Here is a 16,831-nt window from a genome sequence, read left to right as displayed (position 1 = left end):
TAAAGGCTCTGTACTATCTTTATACTTTAGTTTTTTGTAGGTCATTTATTGGAACAGTTTGGTGGAGTGTAACAAGTGTAGAATTAAGTGTCAGAGAACTCTGATTTTGAATTTCACTGTGACCCTGACTAAATTATCTGGACTTTCTGCATTGTAAGTTTTCTAATACATACTGTTTGAGGATGTCAGATACTGTATATAAAGCATCTGTGCCATGCAGGAATGCAATAAGTGGTAGCTATTGTTAAGATTATGTGCTGAAATTTACTAAAAATTGTGTATTAATCAACTTAGATTTGTCTAAAGCGGAAACTCAGGCTTTAACTAATTATGGAAGTGGAGAAGATGAAAATGAGGATGAAGAAATGGAAGAATTTGAAGAAGGCCCCGTGGATGTCCAGACTTCTCTCCAGGCTAACACTGAAGCTACCGAAGAAAATGAACATGATGAACAGGTATTCCCGTATTGACTGACACGCTTCCATCGGCCTTATTTTAACTAATCAAAGTAGATCCTTCTAAATTTTCAGCTTTCATGAATGCAAGCCTCATTAATATGCTTATTAAAATCTGAAATACCAGTTTATTTTTTATGTTTTTTTTTAGAGACAGGGTCTTGCTCAGTCATCTGGGCTGGAGTGCAGTGGTGTAATTGTAGCTCACTGCTCATAGCCTCAAACTCCTGAGCTCAAGCGATCCTCCCACCTCAGCCTCCCAAAGTTCTGGGATTACAGACATGAGCCACCACACCCATCCAGTAATTTATATATTGTTTTTAGTGGTGTGATTAAATTTCACACCGGCCTGCTCCTTCCTATTTGGGTTGTGAATCATTACATTGTCCGGCATGTCTACACCGTATACACTACCTGCTTGTTAATCACTTAGTAGCCATCTAGGGTAGCAGATATAGACTTGCAGTATCACAGTGTTCAGACAACCCTTATTTGACTTAATGGCCCCAAAGCACAAGAGAATTGTTCTGTTTTATTATTAGTTATTGTTAATCTCTCACTGTGCTCAATTTATAAATTAAACTTTATCATAGATAAGTATGTATGGGGAATAACAGTATAAATGGGGTTTGGTACTATCCACAGTTTTGGTACATACACTCTGTGGATGAGGGGGTACTTTTTTATATGTTACTTTCCTCCCTAATCTAGATCTTTTCCTCTGGAGTTTGACATTTTACTGTGATGTGCCTTGTTGGGGTCTTTTTTCATTATTTGCAGTGGATACTCAGTGATTGTTTTCAAGTTGGTAAATTTTTAAATTCTCTTTATTACTGCCACACCATTTTCTCTTTTCTCTCCTTCTGTAATTAATATTATCAGATACTATTAGTACTCATGGATTGATCTTCTAATTTTCTCCTCTTTTCCTTATCTTTTGGTTTTACTTTGAGATATTTTCTTTGACTTTAACACTTGTATGAAATTATTTTTATTTCAGCTGTCATATTTTTAACTTCTGAACGCTTTCTTTTTTTCTGATTGTAACTTTTTTATAGTGCCCTGTTATTTCACAGAAACATTATCTTCTGTTTTCAAATGTCTGCTGAACCTTGGTTGTTTATATTGAACAACGATACATCAAAAAGCAAGTTAAGGTTCTTTTGGGCTTCACTGCAGGTAGGGCATTTGGGGAGACAGCCAGCATATTCCCAGAAACTTCTAAATGTCAGTATCTATTGGTCTTTTCTTTGAGATGGTTTATATTCTCCAAATTAGGGTCCACTGTCCTGCTCTGTCCTCCTGCCTGGAGTATGTAAGCTTGGCTGCTGGTATTCTGAAGCTAGATTGGGAATGGGGCTGAGGTCCCACCGTTATACGGGCATGCACTAGATTATTCTGTTTAGGTTGGTGCAAAAGTAATTGTGGTTTTGGTCATTATTTTCAATAGCAAAACCCACAGTTACTTTTACACCAATCTGATACTTACTGTGTCCTCGCATTTGTGTCTCCACCTCTACTCCCAGTGGCCCCAGGTCTGGGGCTCACTAATTTCTCTAAAATATAATCTGCCATTTTCTGTTGAGGTTGGAGGAGAGAACCTACATAGCCACATTTTCCTTAAACAGTTCTAAACAACTACCACCACCGTTTCATCACCAGCTCCTGCCCCAACATCATGTGTCTTCCTTTCTAGATCTGTTACAGTTATGAGGGGAATCTCAGTTTTTGTTTCCTCGCCCTGCTGAAGGCATTTAGCTTTGTTCATCTTCCTCTCATCACTTTCTCCTTCATTCCCTGTGTGCATTGTCTTTTAGAGTCTGAAAAAAAATGAACAGTGCAGTCCGTTTATTCCAGTTGTATTATTTTGTGTGTGTGTGTTTTTAAGGCAACAAGGAAAGCCTTTAACTTAGCCATCTTGAAATCACAACCAAAGCCACCTCCTTGAAATAGTTTTAGAAGATACTTTTAAATTTCTTTGTATGAAGGTCTTGGGTTGGACAAAAAAAACTACACACTAGTAATCATCTCTTTTATAGTGACCATATATTTCAGGCCCTGCTATTAAAACATTGTTCCCTTCTAGGTCCTACAACATGACTTTAAAAAGACAGCAGAAAGCAAAAATGTCCCATTGGAACAAGAAGCCACTAGTAAAAGTAAGAAATCTAAATAAGCCTTTGATTTTAAGATAATTTCCTTTATTTGCTTAAAAGCTAAAAAAAAAAAAAAAAGCAATCAATCAATCACAGAAAACACTAAATTCTTGGTTTGAAAGTACTTTGGACCTGATGTATATTTTTCTTCTCCCTATAAATCCTTTGTAGAAAACATAAGAATTTGTTTCTATAAACAGTAAAGGTGACAAATATTTACCTGCACAGACAGAAATTCTGTCAAGAGCATCTTTAGATACAAATATGGGAGATTTTTTTAAAAAATATATCCATTTGTAGGCCTTATTCCTGAAAGTCCTAATTAGAAATCAGGTGGATTTCAGGAATCTGAGTCTTAAAATGCTGCCAGGTGATTTTGATCAACTAAATCATTGATAAGGAAAATTTGTAGTTGCCTTTTCTTTTTGGTCTTAAATGTCTTGATTGCTCTTATTCAGGCATATTGTCTTTATTAGTATAATAGAGAGTAAAGTTTAACATTTTTTGCATTACACTAATGTTAAGACTTTCTTTTGATGACAGATGACCAAGATAACTCTCCTGTGAAACCCTGTTACCTCAATATCTTGGAAAATGAGCAACCTTTAAATAGTGCTGCCCATAAGGACTCACCTGCTACTGTTGATTCAACTGAACAGCCTAACCCTTTGCCGTTACCTTTACCTGAAATGGAACCCTTAGTGCCTAGAGTCAAAGAAGTTAAATCTGCTCAGGAAACTCCTGAAAGCTCTCTGGCTGGAAGTCCTGATACTGAATCTCCAGTGTTAGTGAATGACTATGTATGTATCATTTACATTTCCAAATATTTTTACTTTTCATTTCTGTGCATATTTCTTCATTTTCAGATTAGCATTCTCGACATGTAAACCATTTTGTGTTTAGGTTTAGAACATGTCGGAACATTTTTCTAGTTCACACTTAAACTTTAGCAGAAGGGTAATAGTGAATTAAGATGACCAACTTAAAACCCACGTGCTGTTCTATGTTTTATAATTTCGAGAACCAAAGAGATAAAAAGAGTTCATCTTAAGTTCGGATCTGAAGTGGTAATGATACGTGAATCGTTGTTTATCCTTTTATACTACCTGTTCTTCTCAGCTGTTTAGAATATGTTGCAAATTTTCAGTAAACTTAAAGGTTTACACTTGGGATAGGAAATAAAACAGTTTGACAACAGAATCTTTATACAGTGAATGATTAAAAAAAATAAAAAAAACTGGGAAATCTGTACTCATGATAGTACTAAATGAAAATTCAAGTGAAGCACAGGTCTGAAAAATACTTGAGCAGAGAAAAGCAAAAACCTTTAAAGTAATTAATCTTGCTTAAGCTGCAAACATAAATGAAACTTCACTTGGGTCATTTCTGATAAATGCTTATGTTAGAACCAAAGCTTAACCCCAGCTGGTCATAAGTAGCCAGCTAACATATGGATATGTGACTAGGGACTTTCTGAGAAGTTACCTGATAAAAGACAATTTTGTAATTGCAAACCAAGCAAATAATTTATTTTACTTCCAGATTTTCCAAATAAATACTTGCCTCTGATATTTTGTCAGTGGAACACTAAATCTCTTTTGGTCTGGTGTTGCCAGTTCCTGAATTGCTTCTTACTCAAATAAACTCTAAAATTTTTTTGTGCCTCAGATTTGTCTTTTACAGTTTGGTATCAGAGTAGGATTTGAAAGAGACCCCCTGTGGCCTCTGGAAGCATCGAGGAACCAGGCAAAAGGTGTCCATTGTGCTCACTGCTTTCTCGCTGCATCTGGAGGTCCTGGGTAAGTCCCTCTCAGATTTCAGGCTCCACAGTTTGTGTCCTGAGCTCTCTGAGTTTATTTGAGTAATGTGATTTTATTTTTTGAGACGGAGTCTTGCTCTGTCGTCCAGGCTGGAGTGTAGTGGCGCGATCTCAGCTCACTGCAACCTCTGCCTCCTGGGTTCAATTGATTCTCCTGCCTCAGCCTCCTGAGTAACTGGGATTACAGACGCGTGTCACCACACTCAGCTAATTTTTTGTATTTTTAATAGAGACAGGGTTTCACTGTATTAGCCAGAATGGTCTCGATCTCCTGACCTTGTGATCCACCTGCCTCGGCCTCCCAAAGTACTGGGATTACAGGCGTGAGCCACCGCGCCCAGCCGAGTAATTTTATTTTTTACTGGATCCAGAGGTCGAACTAGATGCTTGACAGTGACTAGACTGGGTCCAGTTGGCAGCCTCAGGTAGATGAAGTTTAGAAGATAGGGTATTGTGTGTTCATTAACACCTAAAGACTCTGGGACCCCTATTTCTAGAACTCTAGCAAATTTTATGCTTAGAAATTATGAACATGAAACTATGCCTTTCTAGAGAAATGGTTACACTTTACCAGAGAAGAGTTAAAGTTACAGTGGAGAAGTTTTAATCTAGATAAAATTGTTTATGGGGACATTAGAAAAGAAGGGATCCCAAACGCCTCAGAAACAATGGGAAGCAGTTTTTGATTGTTGTATAGAGGCTTCTAAAAGTCCTAATTCCAAAATTCCCTCTCTAAAAGATTCCTTGCTAAAGGCAAATAAGACGACAGATGAAAAGCTTAAGCAATGAATTGACAACAGACATAAAATGAATTACGTGTAGGGAGTGATTTCACTGTGACGTGTTACTCTGCTTATCCTCCTCTAATAATTCTGAATCCACTAACCCATTTGTTCAGTCATCTTAATCCTTTTGCACAATTACCCTTTCACTCTGGATGATGTGACAGAAAGGAAGTTAGGCTAATGCTTTGCTTAGTTAGACCCTCAGCCAGGACACGGAGGTCTGGCTCCTGTAACAACTTGTACTTCTGTGTCAAAAGCTGAACTCAGAGCCATAGCAAAAGATTTTCCAAATCCCAAGGAAAATCCAAAACAGTTTGCTGAGGAATTTAGAATTAGAATGACTCTGGGCTTCCTGATTTCTGTCAATTTATACGCATGATATTAGCCACTGGGGAAGCAAGTTAATGGATGACTATGGCAGGATGGCATAAGCCTCAGAAGAGTATTGCCAACTCTTTAAGAGCTACTTCTGTGTATAGCCCAAAAGATGCTACAGAAACAACTGGAAAACATCTAGAAGCTATCCCATGGTCTTTCTACAAAAGATTGACTAGTCCAAAAAGTTGAATCTATTTCTGATTACACGGCTAGATTGGAAATCTCATTTGTTAAACATTCTGGTCTTAAAATACAGCAGGGAGTATTTCCTGCGGGAACTGAAATGGTTTTTATGGTTTTATTCATTAATAGTCTCTGACTAGAGTCTGGTGACTTGATTAAAAAACACAAAATTGGATGGCAAGTCACTGATACAGCTAAATTAGTCACCATAGCTGAACATTTTGAGAGAACGTTAGAACTAGAAAAAAATCAGTGTCTGTAAACAGGCCATTGAAGAAAAGATTGTCCATGCTTGACCAGTCCTCTAATGGACCTACCCGTGTCGGGCCAGACTACTGCCTCATTAGATGAAGTTCCCAAGGCTGGGCCGGGCACGGTGGTTCACGCCTGTAATCCCAGCCCTTTGGGAGGCCAAGGCAGGTGGATCACCTGAGGTTGGGAGTTCAAGACCAGCCTGACCAGCATGAAGAAACCCTGTCTCTATTAAAAATACAAAATTAGCCAGGCGTGGGGGCACATGCCTGTAATCCCAGCTGCACAGGAGGCTGAGGCAGGACAACTGCTTGAACCCGGTGGGCGGAGGTTGTCGTGAGCCAAGATGGTGCCATTGCACTCCAGGCTGGGCAACAAGAGCAAAACTCCATCTCAAAAAAAAAAAAAAAAAAGTTCCCAAGGGTTTGACTCTGAAGACAATAATCAACACCAGTGGGACATCGAGGGATTCTCTGGTATGTTACTCTCCATAAGGCCCTTAAATAAACATGAGGAAACTAAGATCAGCATCAGTGGGAGTCATGTACAGTGTTGGTGGATACCTTATCCACTTTCAACCCCATCCTAATAAATCATCCAGTCCCTTGGAGGAAAGAAAATATTTCACGTTTCCAATCAAGTTCAGAGAATCCTCTGTGAACCAGTCCAAATGACACTTGGACTACTCTCAGAAAAGCATGCCTTCCTACAATATGACACTAAATTGAGAGGGCACATAAAGTTCTCTTTGGAAGGAAAGTTAATTTTAGAGCTTCCTGACCCTTCTAAACCTGAAGTGCTCTGTTTCCTACAAGCAGGAATTGATCATATTGAAACTCATTCTTAATACCAACCCAGACCTTTCTAAAGTACCCAGATGTTGGTGGGCTTGTTTCTCAACTGACAAAGGGAAGATTAAAAGTGGTAAGCCTATAAAAATCCAAATATATTATTCCAAGCCATTGCCTAAATTGCCCTAATGCCCCCTAGAGTCAGAGGCAATCCAAGGGCTTTACTCAATTATAGAGGATTTAATAAAACAATTCCTTGTACTTATCTCTATAATACTGTAATCCTACAGTTAAAAAATCCATCACACCTTTAATCCCAGCACTTTGGGAGGCCGAGGTGGGCGGATCATGAGGTCAAGAGATTGAGACCATCCTGGCGAATATGGTGAAACCCCGTCTCTACTAAAAATATAAAAATTAGCTGGGCGTGGTGGTGCACACCTGTAGTCCCAGCTACTCAGGAGGCTGAGGCAGGAGAATCGCTTGAACCTGGGAGTGGAGGTTGCAGTAAGCTGAGATCGCACTACTGTACTCCAGCCTGGCCACAGAGCCAGATTCCAAAAAAAAAAAAAAAAAAAAAAAAAGCATATATATAATACATATAATATATATATATAGAATACATAATATATAATACACTATATATAATACATAATAAATATTATATAATAAATAATACATAATATATATGACAAAGTTGGAGATTTGTTCAAGACTTACGTGCAATAAATAAAACTGTCAATCCAAGATTTCCTGCTATTCCAAATCCTAACACTTTGTTATCTAATGTGCCTACAGATTCTAAGTGGTTCACAGTGTGACAGATCTTTGCTCTGCCTTTTTCAGTATTCCAGTAAGTCAGTAGTTCTCTGCTTGTACCTGGAAGAACCAGCAATATACGTGGACTGCAGTGCCACAGGGGTTTGCTGAAGCTCTATCTTGTTTTTCTCAGACATTATACCAAGACCTGTCAACCTTACAATTCCCCAGAAATTGTATTCTGTCTATATGTAGATAATCTTTTATACATTTAGCTTATAAGGGACATAAGGCCTCAATGGCAAAACTTTAGTTCTCTAGAGCTGGTGTCCTCAGCCTTTTCGGCACCAGGGACTGGTTTCATGGAAGACAGTTTTTCTATGGACTAGGGTAAGGGGGATGGTTTCAAGATGATTGAAATGCATTATATTTTTGTACATTTTATTTCTATTATTATTATGTTATGTAGTGAAATTGGTATACAACTCACCACAATGTACAGTGGGAGCCCTGAGCTTGTCGTCCTGAAACTAGATGGTCACATCTGGGGATGATGGGAGATAATGACACAGCATCAGGCATTAGAGTCTCCTAAGGAGCACTCAACCTAGATCTCTGGCATGAGCAGTTCACAATAGGGTTCAAGCTCCTACCAGAATCTGTTGCCACCAGTGATCTGACAGGGGGCAGAGCTCAGGTGAGAATATGAGTGATGGGAGTAGGTTTAAATAAAGGTGAAGCTTGGCTCGCTGGCTCCCCCGACTACTCACTTTCTGCTGTTTGGCCTGGTTCTTAACAGGCCCTGGACCAGTACTGGGGGTTGCGGATCCCTGCTCTAGAGTAAAGGTTCATTCCTAGGACATGGTCTGACTGCAGAGGGAATTTTCCTCTTAACTGAAATAATAAAAACAATCCAAGGGTTCCCCAGGCCCACAGCTAAGGCAGTTAAGGGAGTTCATTGGTCTTGCAGGATACTGTAGATCTTGAATCCCAGATTTCTCTGCTGGCTTCCCCCTTGTCTGAACTTAGAAAAATCCCTTGCCATGGGAAGATAATTATGAACAAGCTTTCAATAAAATAAAACTGGCCTTATAACCCCCCCTCCAGGTTCAGGATACCCAAATTATTTAAAGCCTTTCACTTTGTGATTATCAAATGTGATAATCCATCCTTAGGAGTCCTTACTCAGAAACGTGGAGGAAGCTACTGACCCATTGCTTTTTATAGGTTACAGTTAAATCAGGTTGTCAGAGCATATCCAAACCATCTAAAAGCAGTGACAGCAGCAGCTAAATTGGTAGAAACTTTATCTGACCTAGTCTTAGGGAATAAATGTTACCTACAAGTTTCACATGCAGTTGAAAGCTCATTACCTTCCAGTCAGATCCAACATGTCTTAATAAGTAGACTAACATTTTATGATATCCTTCTCCTGTCACCTTCTAATCTCTATCTCAGATGTCAATCTGCTTAACCCTACCACTTTGCTGCCTCTGTCCGAATAACAGGAAGACCAAAACTGTGTGTGTGTGGTATCATAACTATTGACTCCACATTGACTTATGGAAAACTTCATTAAATAATTCTGAATAAATACATTTTATTGATGGATCCTATGAAAAAATTGTAGAGGAGAAATACTGGGCAGGACATGCCGTAACAACTCAGTATGAACTAATAGAAAAGGGAACTTTTCCTCAATTTAAGTCAGGACAACCCGAAGAATTACGTGATCCAAGACTTACCATATAGCAAAATGCCAATCAGTTTCCATTTATAGAGATAATAGGTATGCCTTTGGAGTGAGTGATGATTTTGGAATGTTGTGGAAACAGAGGGTTTCTCACTTGTAGTGGAACCCCCATCAGTACTGGGCCTCTGCCAGATGAGCTTCTTTCAGCTATTCTGCTGCCCTCACAAGTAGCTCTTAATAAAAAGGATGCTCATGCTCGTAAGACTGAACCTGAGTATCAAGGAAATGCGTGTGTGGACTTTTATGGCCAAGTCTGGAATTGACAAAATACACACTTTGAATGAACTCCATAGAATTGACCAAGATCAAATCACTCAGGATAATTTGTTCGGTAAACAATGCTGTGCACTTGAGTTGAAACAACAAAAATGGAATCTTAAAGGTTGCAAATTTCATGCTCAACAAGGACTCACTGAAGGCCCAGACAACCACCTGGTCCTTTTTGAGTCCTTCAAACTGCCATTATTATTAAAGGCCCTCCACTCTATAAATCATCATGGTGAAGAAAAACGTTTCAGATTATGAAAAAGATGATGAAAGCAGAAATAGCTTACAACAGTGTGGCTTGTCAAACTCATAAGCTGGAAAGATCCTTAGATTTCTACCACCTGCTAGACCATATGTAGGTCTGCAGATGGATTTCATTCAGTTGCCACCCTCATTGAGGTATCAGTACATTCTTGTGGTAGTGTACCTGTTTACAGGATAGATTGGGACTTAACCCTTATAGAAAGGCTGATGCCACAACAGTAGCAAAAAATTCTTAGGAAATGTATTTCCTTTATGGGGCTTTTCTAGAGAGATCTCCAGTAATAAGGGAACTCATTTCCCTGAACAGGTTATCAGATAAACAAGATTTTCAAACTCAGTGGCACTACCATTGGCCTTCTTATCTTCAGTCTTCTGGAAAGCTTGAATGGACAAATGGTATCTTGAAACTAAAATTAGCTAAATTGTCAGCTGGATTACCTTGGCCAAAAATTTTACCACTGGCCCTAATGGCAATTACATCAACCCCTACAGAAAAACACAAATTTGACCCCTTATGAAATAATTGGAAGACCTATGCCTTTAATACTAGAACCCCGTGTATCACCTGTATTTGTTAGCTCTGAAATGACTCAATACTCTAAGACCTTAATGGATTATGCAAAAGTCTATTTCTACCAGCTGAAGGAGGCTTTTTGTGAACTGCCTACCAATGATGATCCATTACTGGCTTCCATAACTTAGAAAGTGGAGATTGGATCTTTTGGAAACAACAGCAACGAAAAATTGCCCTTGAGCCTCATTGGAAAGGACTGTAGCAGATGGCTCTTACTACTCACAATGCAGCAAAACTTCAGAGTTTTGAGCCTTGGGTCCGTCTCTCTCAAGTAGAGAGAGCTTCCTTAGACTCTTGGACTTGGCAACCTATAGGTGACTTAAAGATATATAAGGGAAAGCCTTCCCTAGGAGCAGGTGGCATCACGAAGTAAACAACTTCCTACCACAATGAAACAAGACTACATTTAACTTTTCTCATTAAGATTTGATTTGGTTTTGCATTAACACAAAATGTTCAAACTTTTGTTAGAAACTTTTCCTACTCAAACGGAACATCCTCTAAGGCCTGATGTTCAAAGAACAGCCACTCTCACTCAACCAAAGCAATTGCTGGCCACGTAGTCATGTAGATGAATGGAATCACAACTAATACTGAAATCTACTCCCACACACACTTGGGTGAGCAGTTGGTTTTATGAAAAGGTTTGGTATCCTTCCCCTAGCAGATTGGTTGATATTTATGATTGACCGACTTGGCACTGGGAAGAAGTTACAGAAGCAAAGGTATGTTCTGTGACTACTATTGATTTTATTGCTGGTAATTTTGTCACTATGGACAGAAAACCTTAATGGAACTGGGCCTAATCTAGGCAGGGTTCCAGTCTCCCTATGTGTAGTCAGACTTACTCGTTTAGCACAAATTAGGGAGATTGCTCTCCTATATAATGACACATATTTAAAATCAGAACTTCACCATAATACCCTTGACTATATTAGTAGAGAACTGACGGAGACTGACATTGGTTCAAAGGAAACTCCAGAAGCAAATGGAATACCCCTGTAGTTTCACTGCATACAATAGGGTTTTTAAGATCAATATTCAAGGCATATTTGAAAAGGAAACAAGTCATCCTTATTTGGCGATGGTACCCATAGGTAATACATAGAAGTGTTTTTTATTCCTCTTCCTATTTAAATCATAACCATTCTACCTGGCAGTGTGCAGATGCAGATATGACAGAATAACCATGACAATCACATCATTCCCAATTGGTGGGTAATAGGATCTCCTTTGCCCCTTTCTCTCAGTAATACTGGATTATTCATCTTGTATGTCAACAAAATATATAAATGTTTTCACGTATACGGTCTGGACACTGTGGTTTGGGCTATTTCCTACCTAAAATGACCAGATATGACTCTTTAAATGGTAGTGAAATTCTTAATCTGGGGTTGTTTGTACATGAAGTGACCCCTTACAAAAGAACTCCCTGTGATCTCCCAAACTCAGATATATGAAGGGGTTCTAGATTTTGTTCTTTCGTAAGATCGCTTTTTCTTTAGCTGGCAGTCTCTGAATTGGAAAAATCGCTTATGGATATTTCAGCAACCCTTGAAAAAAAGTTTTAATGATACTTTCGATACTCTTCAAGCAATACAATCTGAGATGAGTCATTTGGCCTCACTGGAACTCCAGTAGAAGTTTAGCTGCTCACAGGGATGAGCTTTGGGTGAAACTTACTGTTTTTATGTTAGTTAGATATTGTTGCCCCAAATTCAAAAGATCTTAATAAATCAGTTTTTTTTAATCAGATAAGCAAGGCCTCCTCTATTGATTTATTCAGTTGGTTAAATTTTAGGTCCCTGGGAATCTTTGCTTAGAGGGATCTTTAAGTTCTTGCTACAGTTACTGTGTTTTCTTCCCTTGTGCTTTATATCCCCACAAGGGGTTTAAATGCTTTCCAGCAGCCACTCACACGTCAGATGATTGCCATCAGGGAAGCTAACACTGACTGTGTAAATCTTGATGGAGGCTGCATGACTAAATCCCAACATAACTTTTGATGATAACAACTTTACCTGACTTTTCATCCCAACATCTGCGTCAGTAGTGGTTACAGGATAATGCTACCCCATTTGGCCACCTTCAAGCTGAGAGAGCAGCCAAAAGGGGGGAATTGTTAAAGCAAAATTAAAATGGAGATCAGGCCTGAAAATACCTGACCAAAACCCCCATAAAACAAAGGCCTTTAAAACAGCCTTAATCTTCCTTGAACTGCAAACATAAGTGAAACTTAACTTGGGTCATTTCCAATCAATGCTTTTTTTGGACAGAACTAAAAGGAGTTTGAGACCAACCTGGGCAACATAGTAAGACCCTGTCTCTACAAAAAATTAAAAATTAGCCAGGCGTGATAGTGCATGCCTGTGGTCCTAGCTACTCAGGAGGCTGAGGCAGGAAGAACACTTGAGCCCAGGAGTTCTAGACTATGGTGAATTATGATTGCCCCCGCTGCATTCCAGTCTGGGCAACAGTGAGGCCCTGTGTCTTAAAAATATATATATATATCTTCTTAAATATACATTTACAGTTACTTCATAATTTCTTAGAAAGGGGGCTTATAATCTTTGAAAAACATTAGTACAAAGAATAACTTTTTAACTCTTTTGTTTGCCTCACTACGAGTACAATTATACATTCAAAACTCTGAAAATTACCGGTTAGATTTATTCTTATCTGATCATTATGTAGAGTTGCCATAGAAGACATTTAATTGAAATTAAGTCAAAGGTAGATTATAAAAGCTCTTGAATCTGAATTTTAGTCAGGGATCCTACTGGATGTTTTTATGCAAGGAAGTGAAATGGTCAAATTTATGTGCTGTGAAGATTAATCTGATGACTATAGCATATACTGTCAAGCTAGATTGGGGGATCTGCTATTTTATAAGTATGAAATATGAGCTGAACAGGAGCAGGGTGAGAAACACTGCAAGAAGAAGAAAAACCTAAGATTTCTACTTGGATAATTGGTAGAATTATGATACTATTAAAAATCAGAAGGGAGAACTAGGAGGAAACAAAATAGAATTCAAGTTTAGGAAAAACAGTTTGAGGTGATCACAAAAGACAGTTACTAAATTCATATGTCAGCTTTCTAACTGAGCCCCATCAGAGTTGATACACTGAAAAGTTTGTAAGTGGTTACTTACATTCTGCCGGGCACAACTCTCATGTGTTCAGTAAACATGAAAAAAACAAGAGTTGTCTTTCTGTTTTTAATCCTGGTTTTAACTATTTCTTCAGCATGTATAAACGGCCCCCGCCCCCGCCTTTGTTTTTTTTTTTTTTTTTTTTTTGACAAAATGGTAACAGCTTGACAGTATGTTTCACAGCTGTGATATGTAACTTTTCCTATGAACTGCATATTTCTAAATTATTCATAGAGCTGAATGTAGAAGAAAACGAAATGTGATAGAACTACTCAGAAAATAATTCACTGTTTCTTCACATGGATGACTGTGGTTTGGATCTAGAGTATGTCTTTTTTTTTTTTTTCATTACATTACAGGAAGCAGAATCTGGTAATATAAGTCAAAAGTCTGATGAAGAAGATTTTGTAAAAGTTGAAGATTTACCACTGAAACTGACAATATATTCAGAGGTATTTGGCTGTCTTTAATTAAACTTGTCTTTACATAACAAATACTGTTAAAATGAAAAATGGTTTGTATTTTTAATTTTCATTCCAAAGGCAGATCTAAGGAAGAAAATGGTAGAAGAAGAACAGAAAAACCATTTATCTGGTGAAATATGTGAAATGCAGACTGAAGAATTAGCTGGAAATTCTGAGATACTAAAAGAACCTGGTAAGAGTTATCAATTTAAATCTTGCCATATTGAAAAATCATTGAATCTTCATACTACTATTGTGTTTTATTTTTTAAATATGCTACCAGTAACCTGGGAGATTTAAGCCAAATACTGGAAAGTATAATTCTGTAAGAATTTTAGTTCAACTGTTTATAAAAGTGTCAGATAATTTTTTTCTATTAAAATCTTCAGTTTTAAAAAATGTAGACATGCCAACCGGGCGTGTGGCTCACGCCTGTAATCCCAGCACTTTGGGAGGCTGAGGTGGGCGGATCACGAGGTCAGGAGATCGAGACCATCCTGGCTAACATGGTGAAACCTCATCTTTACTGAAAATACAAAAAATTAGCCAGGCATGGTGGTGGGTGCCTGTAGTCCCAGCTACTCGGGAGGCTGAGGCAGGAGAGTGGCGTGAACACAGGAGGCAGAGCTTGCAATGAGCTGACATAGCGCCACTGCACTCCAGCCTGGGTGAAAGAGCAAGACTCCGTCTCAAAAAAAAAAAAAAAAAAAAAGAGAGAGAGACATGCCCATGGTTTAAGAAAGGTACAAAACCCACCTTTTTTTTTTTTTTCTTAAGACAGAGTCTCACTCTGCCACCGAGGCTGGAGTGCAGTGGTGTGATCTTGGCTGACTGCAAGCTCCGCCTCCCAGGTTCACGCCATTCTTCTGCCTCAGCCTCCCGAGTAGCTGGGACTACAGGTGCCAGCCACCACGCCTGGCTAATTTTTTTGTATTTTTTTAAGTAGAGACGGGGTTTCACCAAGTTAGCCAGATGGTCTTGATCTCCTGACCTGGTGATCCGCCTGCCTCGGCCTCACAAAGTGCTGGGATTACAGGCGTGAGCCAGCGTGCCCAGCCCAAAAACCCACTTTTTATTGCTGATTTTTAGTTCTTTAGGAGACTATTATGATTCTTAGTGTTTAAGATGCAGATAATACTTTTTATCTACCCGATGACAAGTGTGTATCTAGCCCTACCTCTCGCTCCTCCTCCTCTCAGTGTTCATATTATTTTTGTTACTTTCTATTTTGGTTAAGTGTATGTGCATTTTGTTCCATCAGCTTTGGTCATTATCCCTTGCTGCTCTCCTCTGCTTTCTTCCTGGTTCTCTGTTCAGTTTTACCCATATTCTTACATTACTAAGGCTATTATATGCACTTAACATTTTGTTTTTGTAATATAATTAAATGGTTCTATACTTTCTCTGAGGATGCTTCTATATAAATATCATTGTAGAGCCAAGCGATAGTCTCAGATTTTCTGGATGAGTCTAATAACACAGCTCTGGAGCCACTCAGTGTTTCTTGCATCAGGATCAAAGGGTTTCCTTTTTGTTGTTCTCCATCAGTTCATCAGTTGATGAAAATCACATGATACCTCATTGTTTTTGTATTTCCTGGAAATGGAGTGAGGAGAAGAACCTTCAGATATCAGACCTTCAGTTAATTTCTCAGTTTTCAGCCCACTTCTCCCTGTTAGAATATGGTACCCTTCTCCACTGCAGCCTCTTGCAAGTGTTTGAGCTGCAGCTTCCTCCACTGTCATTGGGTATGCTTCCATCTGCATTGAGCATTCTGGTAATTTGTTGATATCCCCTGTTCTGTTTTCTCACAACCAGTCTTCATTGGTCGGTCTAGATTCATTGTATTCTATAGTTGTTTTCTTTTCCTAGTGGAGTGTTTTTAGAGAGACAGGGAAGTATCTGCTCAGTCTGCCTTGTTGAATAAGAAACCTCACCTATTCTTTTTTTTTACTGTGTGCTATTAGGGAATTGTATTAGCAAGCTAACTTAGGATTTCTTTTATAATAACCTTATATTAAAACTAAAAGCTTTAACGACAGAGAACAGTGTTAAATTCTAGTAATTCGATAAGTAATTTATAAAGCATTATTATTCTGTTTTTCAGAAACGGTGGGAGCCCAGAGTATATGAGATGTCTTCAGAGGCTCATCTAACTCTGTCCTTACATACTCAATACATATATGAAAACAGTACTAAATAAACATCTGATCTGTATAAAAATGTAAATTAGTTTGACACTGCTTTTTTGATAGGTGTGGTCATTTCTCCCCATGGTAGTTTAAAACATCAGAAACTGAATTCTGGACAGATTTAAGCCTTGACACACTGTTTTTTTGTTTTTGTTTTTGTTTTTTCCCTTCTTTTTTTGGGTCTTGATTTTTTTCCCCATTGTGATGTTTGGTAACGAATTTCAAATGTAGTTTTAAATAAAGTTTGGACTTAGCTATAAAGTATCTTTTTTGGAAATTCTGTTGAATTCTATACAGCAAGTCAATGTTTTATATAACTTTAGGCTGCTCAGAGAAGAGCAATGGTTAAGAGTTAGAAAAATATATTATTTGTTATAAAGCCCATCCATTAGGCCAATCTTCCAAATAATGCCAGTGTTGCTGCTGTTGGGTCTGATGTTCTTTTAGATACCTGCAGGTCCTATTCCTGTGCAAGAATAGGGCAGATTATCAAGGTATCCAGGATACCTATGAAGTTATTATAGAATATTAATCCATTGAAGTTGCATAATAAGTTTAGAACATAGGTTCTCAGTATCTAGAACT

General features: G+C 38.4%; 1 protein-coding gene across 30 annotated transcripts in view; it reads left to right on the top strand.

Annotated features, from left to right (window-relative positions):
- PCM1 (pericentriolar material 1) overlaps positions 1–16,283 on the top strand; it is a 105,017-nt gene extending 88,734 nt beyond the window's left edge. For 29 of the 30 annotated variants that reach the window (XM_058443321.1, XM_058443316.1, XM_058443323.1 and 26 more), the window contains 6 exons: positions 295–455; positions 2,542–2,614; positions 3,155–3,411; positions 13,950–14,042; positions 14,133–14,247; positions 16,162–16,283. In XM_058443321.1, the coding sequence (XP_058299304.1) occupies positions 295–455; positions 2,542–2,614; positions 3,155–3,411; positions 13,950–14,042; positions 14,133–14,247; positions 16,162–16,187 (725 nt within the window). In that variant the 3' untranslated portion in view covers positions 16,188–16,283. Of the gene's footprint in view, positions 1–294; positions 456–2,541; positions 2,615–3,154; positions 3,412–4,279; positions 4,411–13,949; positions 14,043–14,132; positions 14,248–16,161 lie in introns of those variants that run through there. The other variant, XR_009214647.1, reaches the window with a different exon arrangement.
- The last annotated feature ends 548 nt before the right edge of the window (positions 16,284–16,831 follow it).

The sequence above is a fragment of the Hylobates moloch genome, unplaced genomic scaffold, assembly GCF_009828535.3.
Source record: "Hylobates moloch isolate HMO894 unplaced genomic scaffold, HMol_V3 SCAFFOLD_8, whole genome shotgun sequence".
Classification (NCBI taxonomy): Eukaryota; Metazoa; Chordata; class Mammalia; order Primates; family Hylobatidae; genus Hylobates; species Hylobates moloch.
The sequence above is the reverse complement of the archived record's forward strand: the minus strand, read 5'-3'. Positions and strand labels throughout refer to the sequence as shown.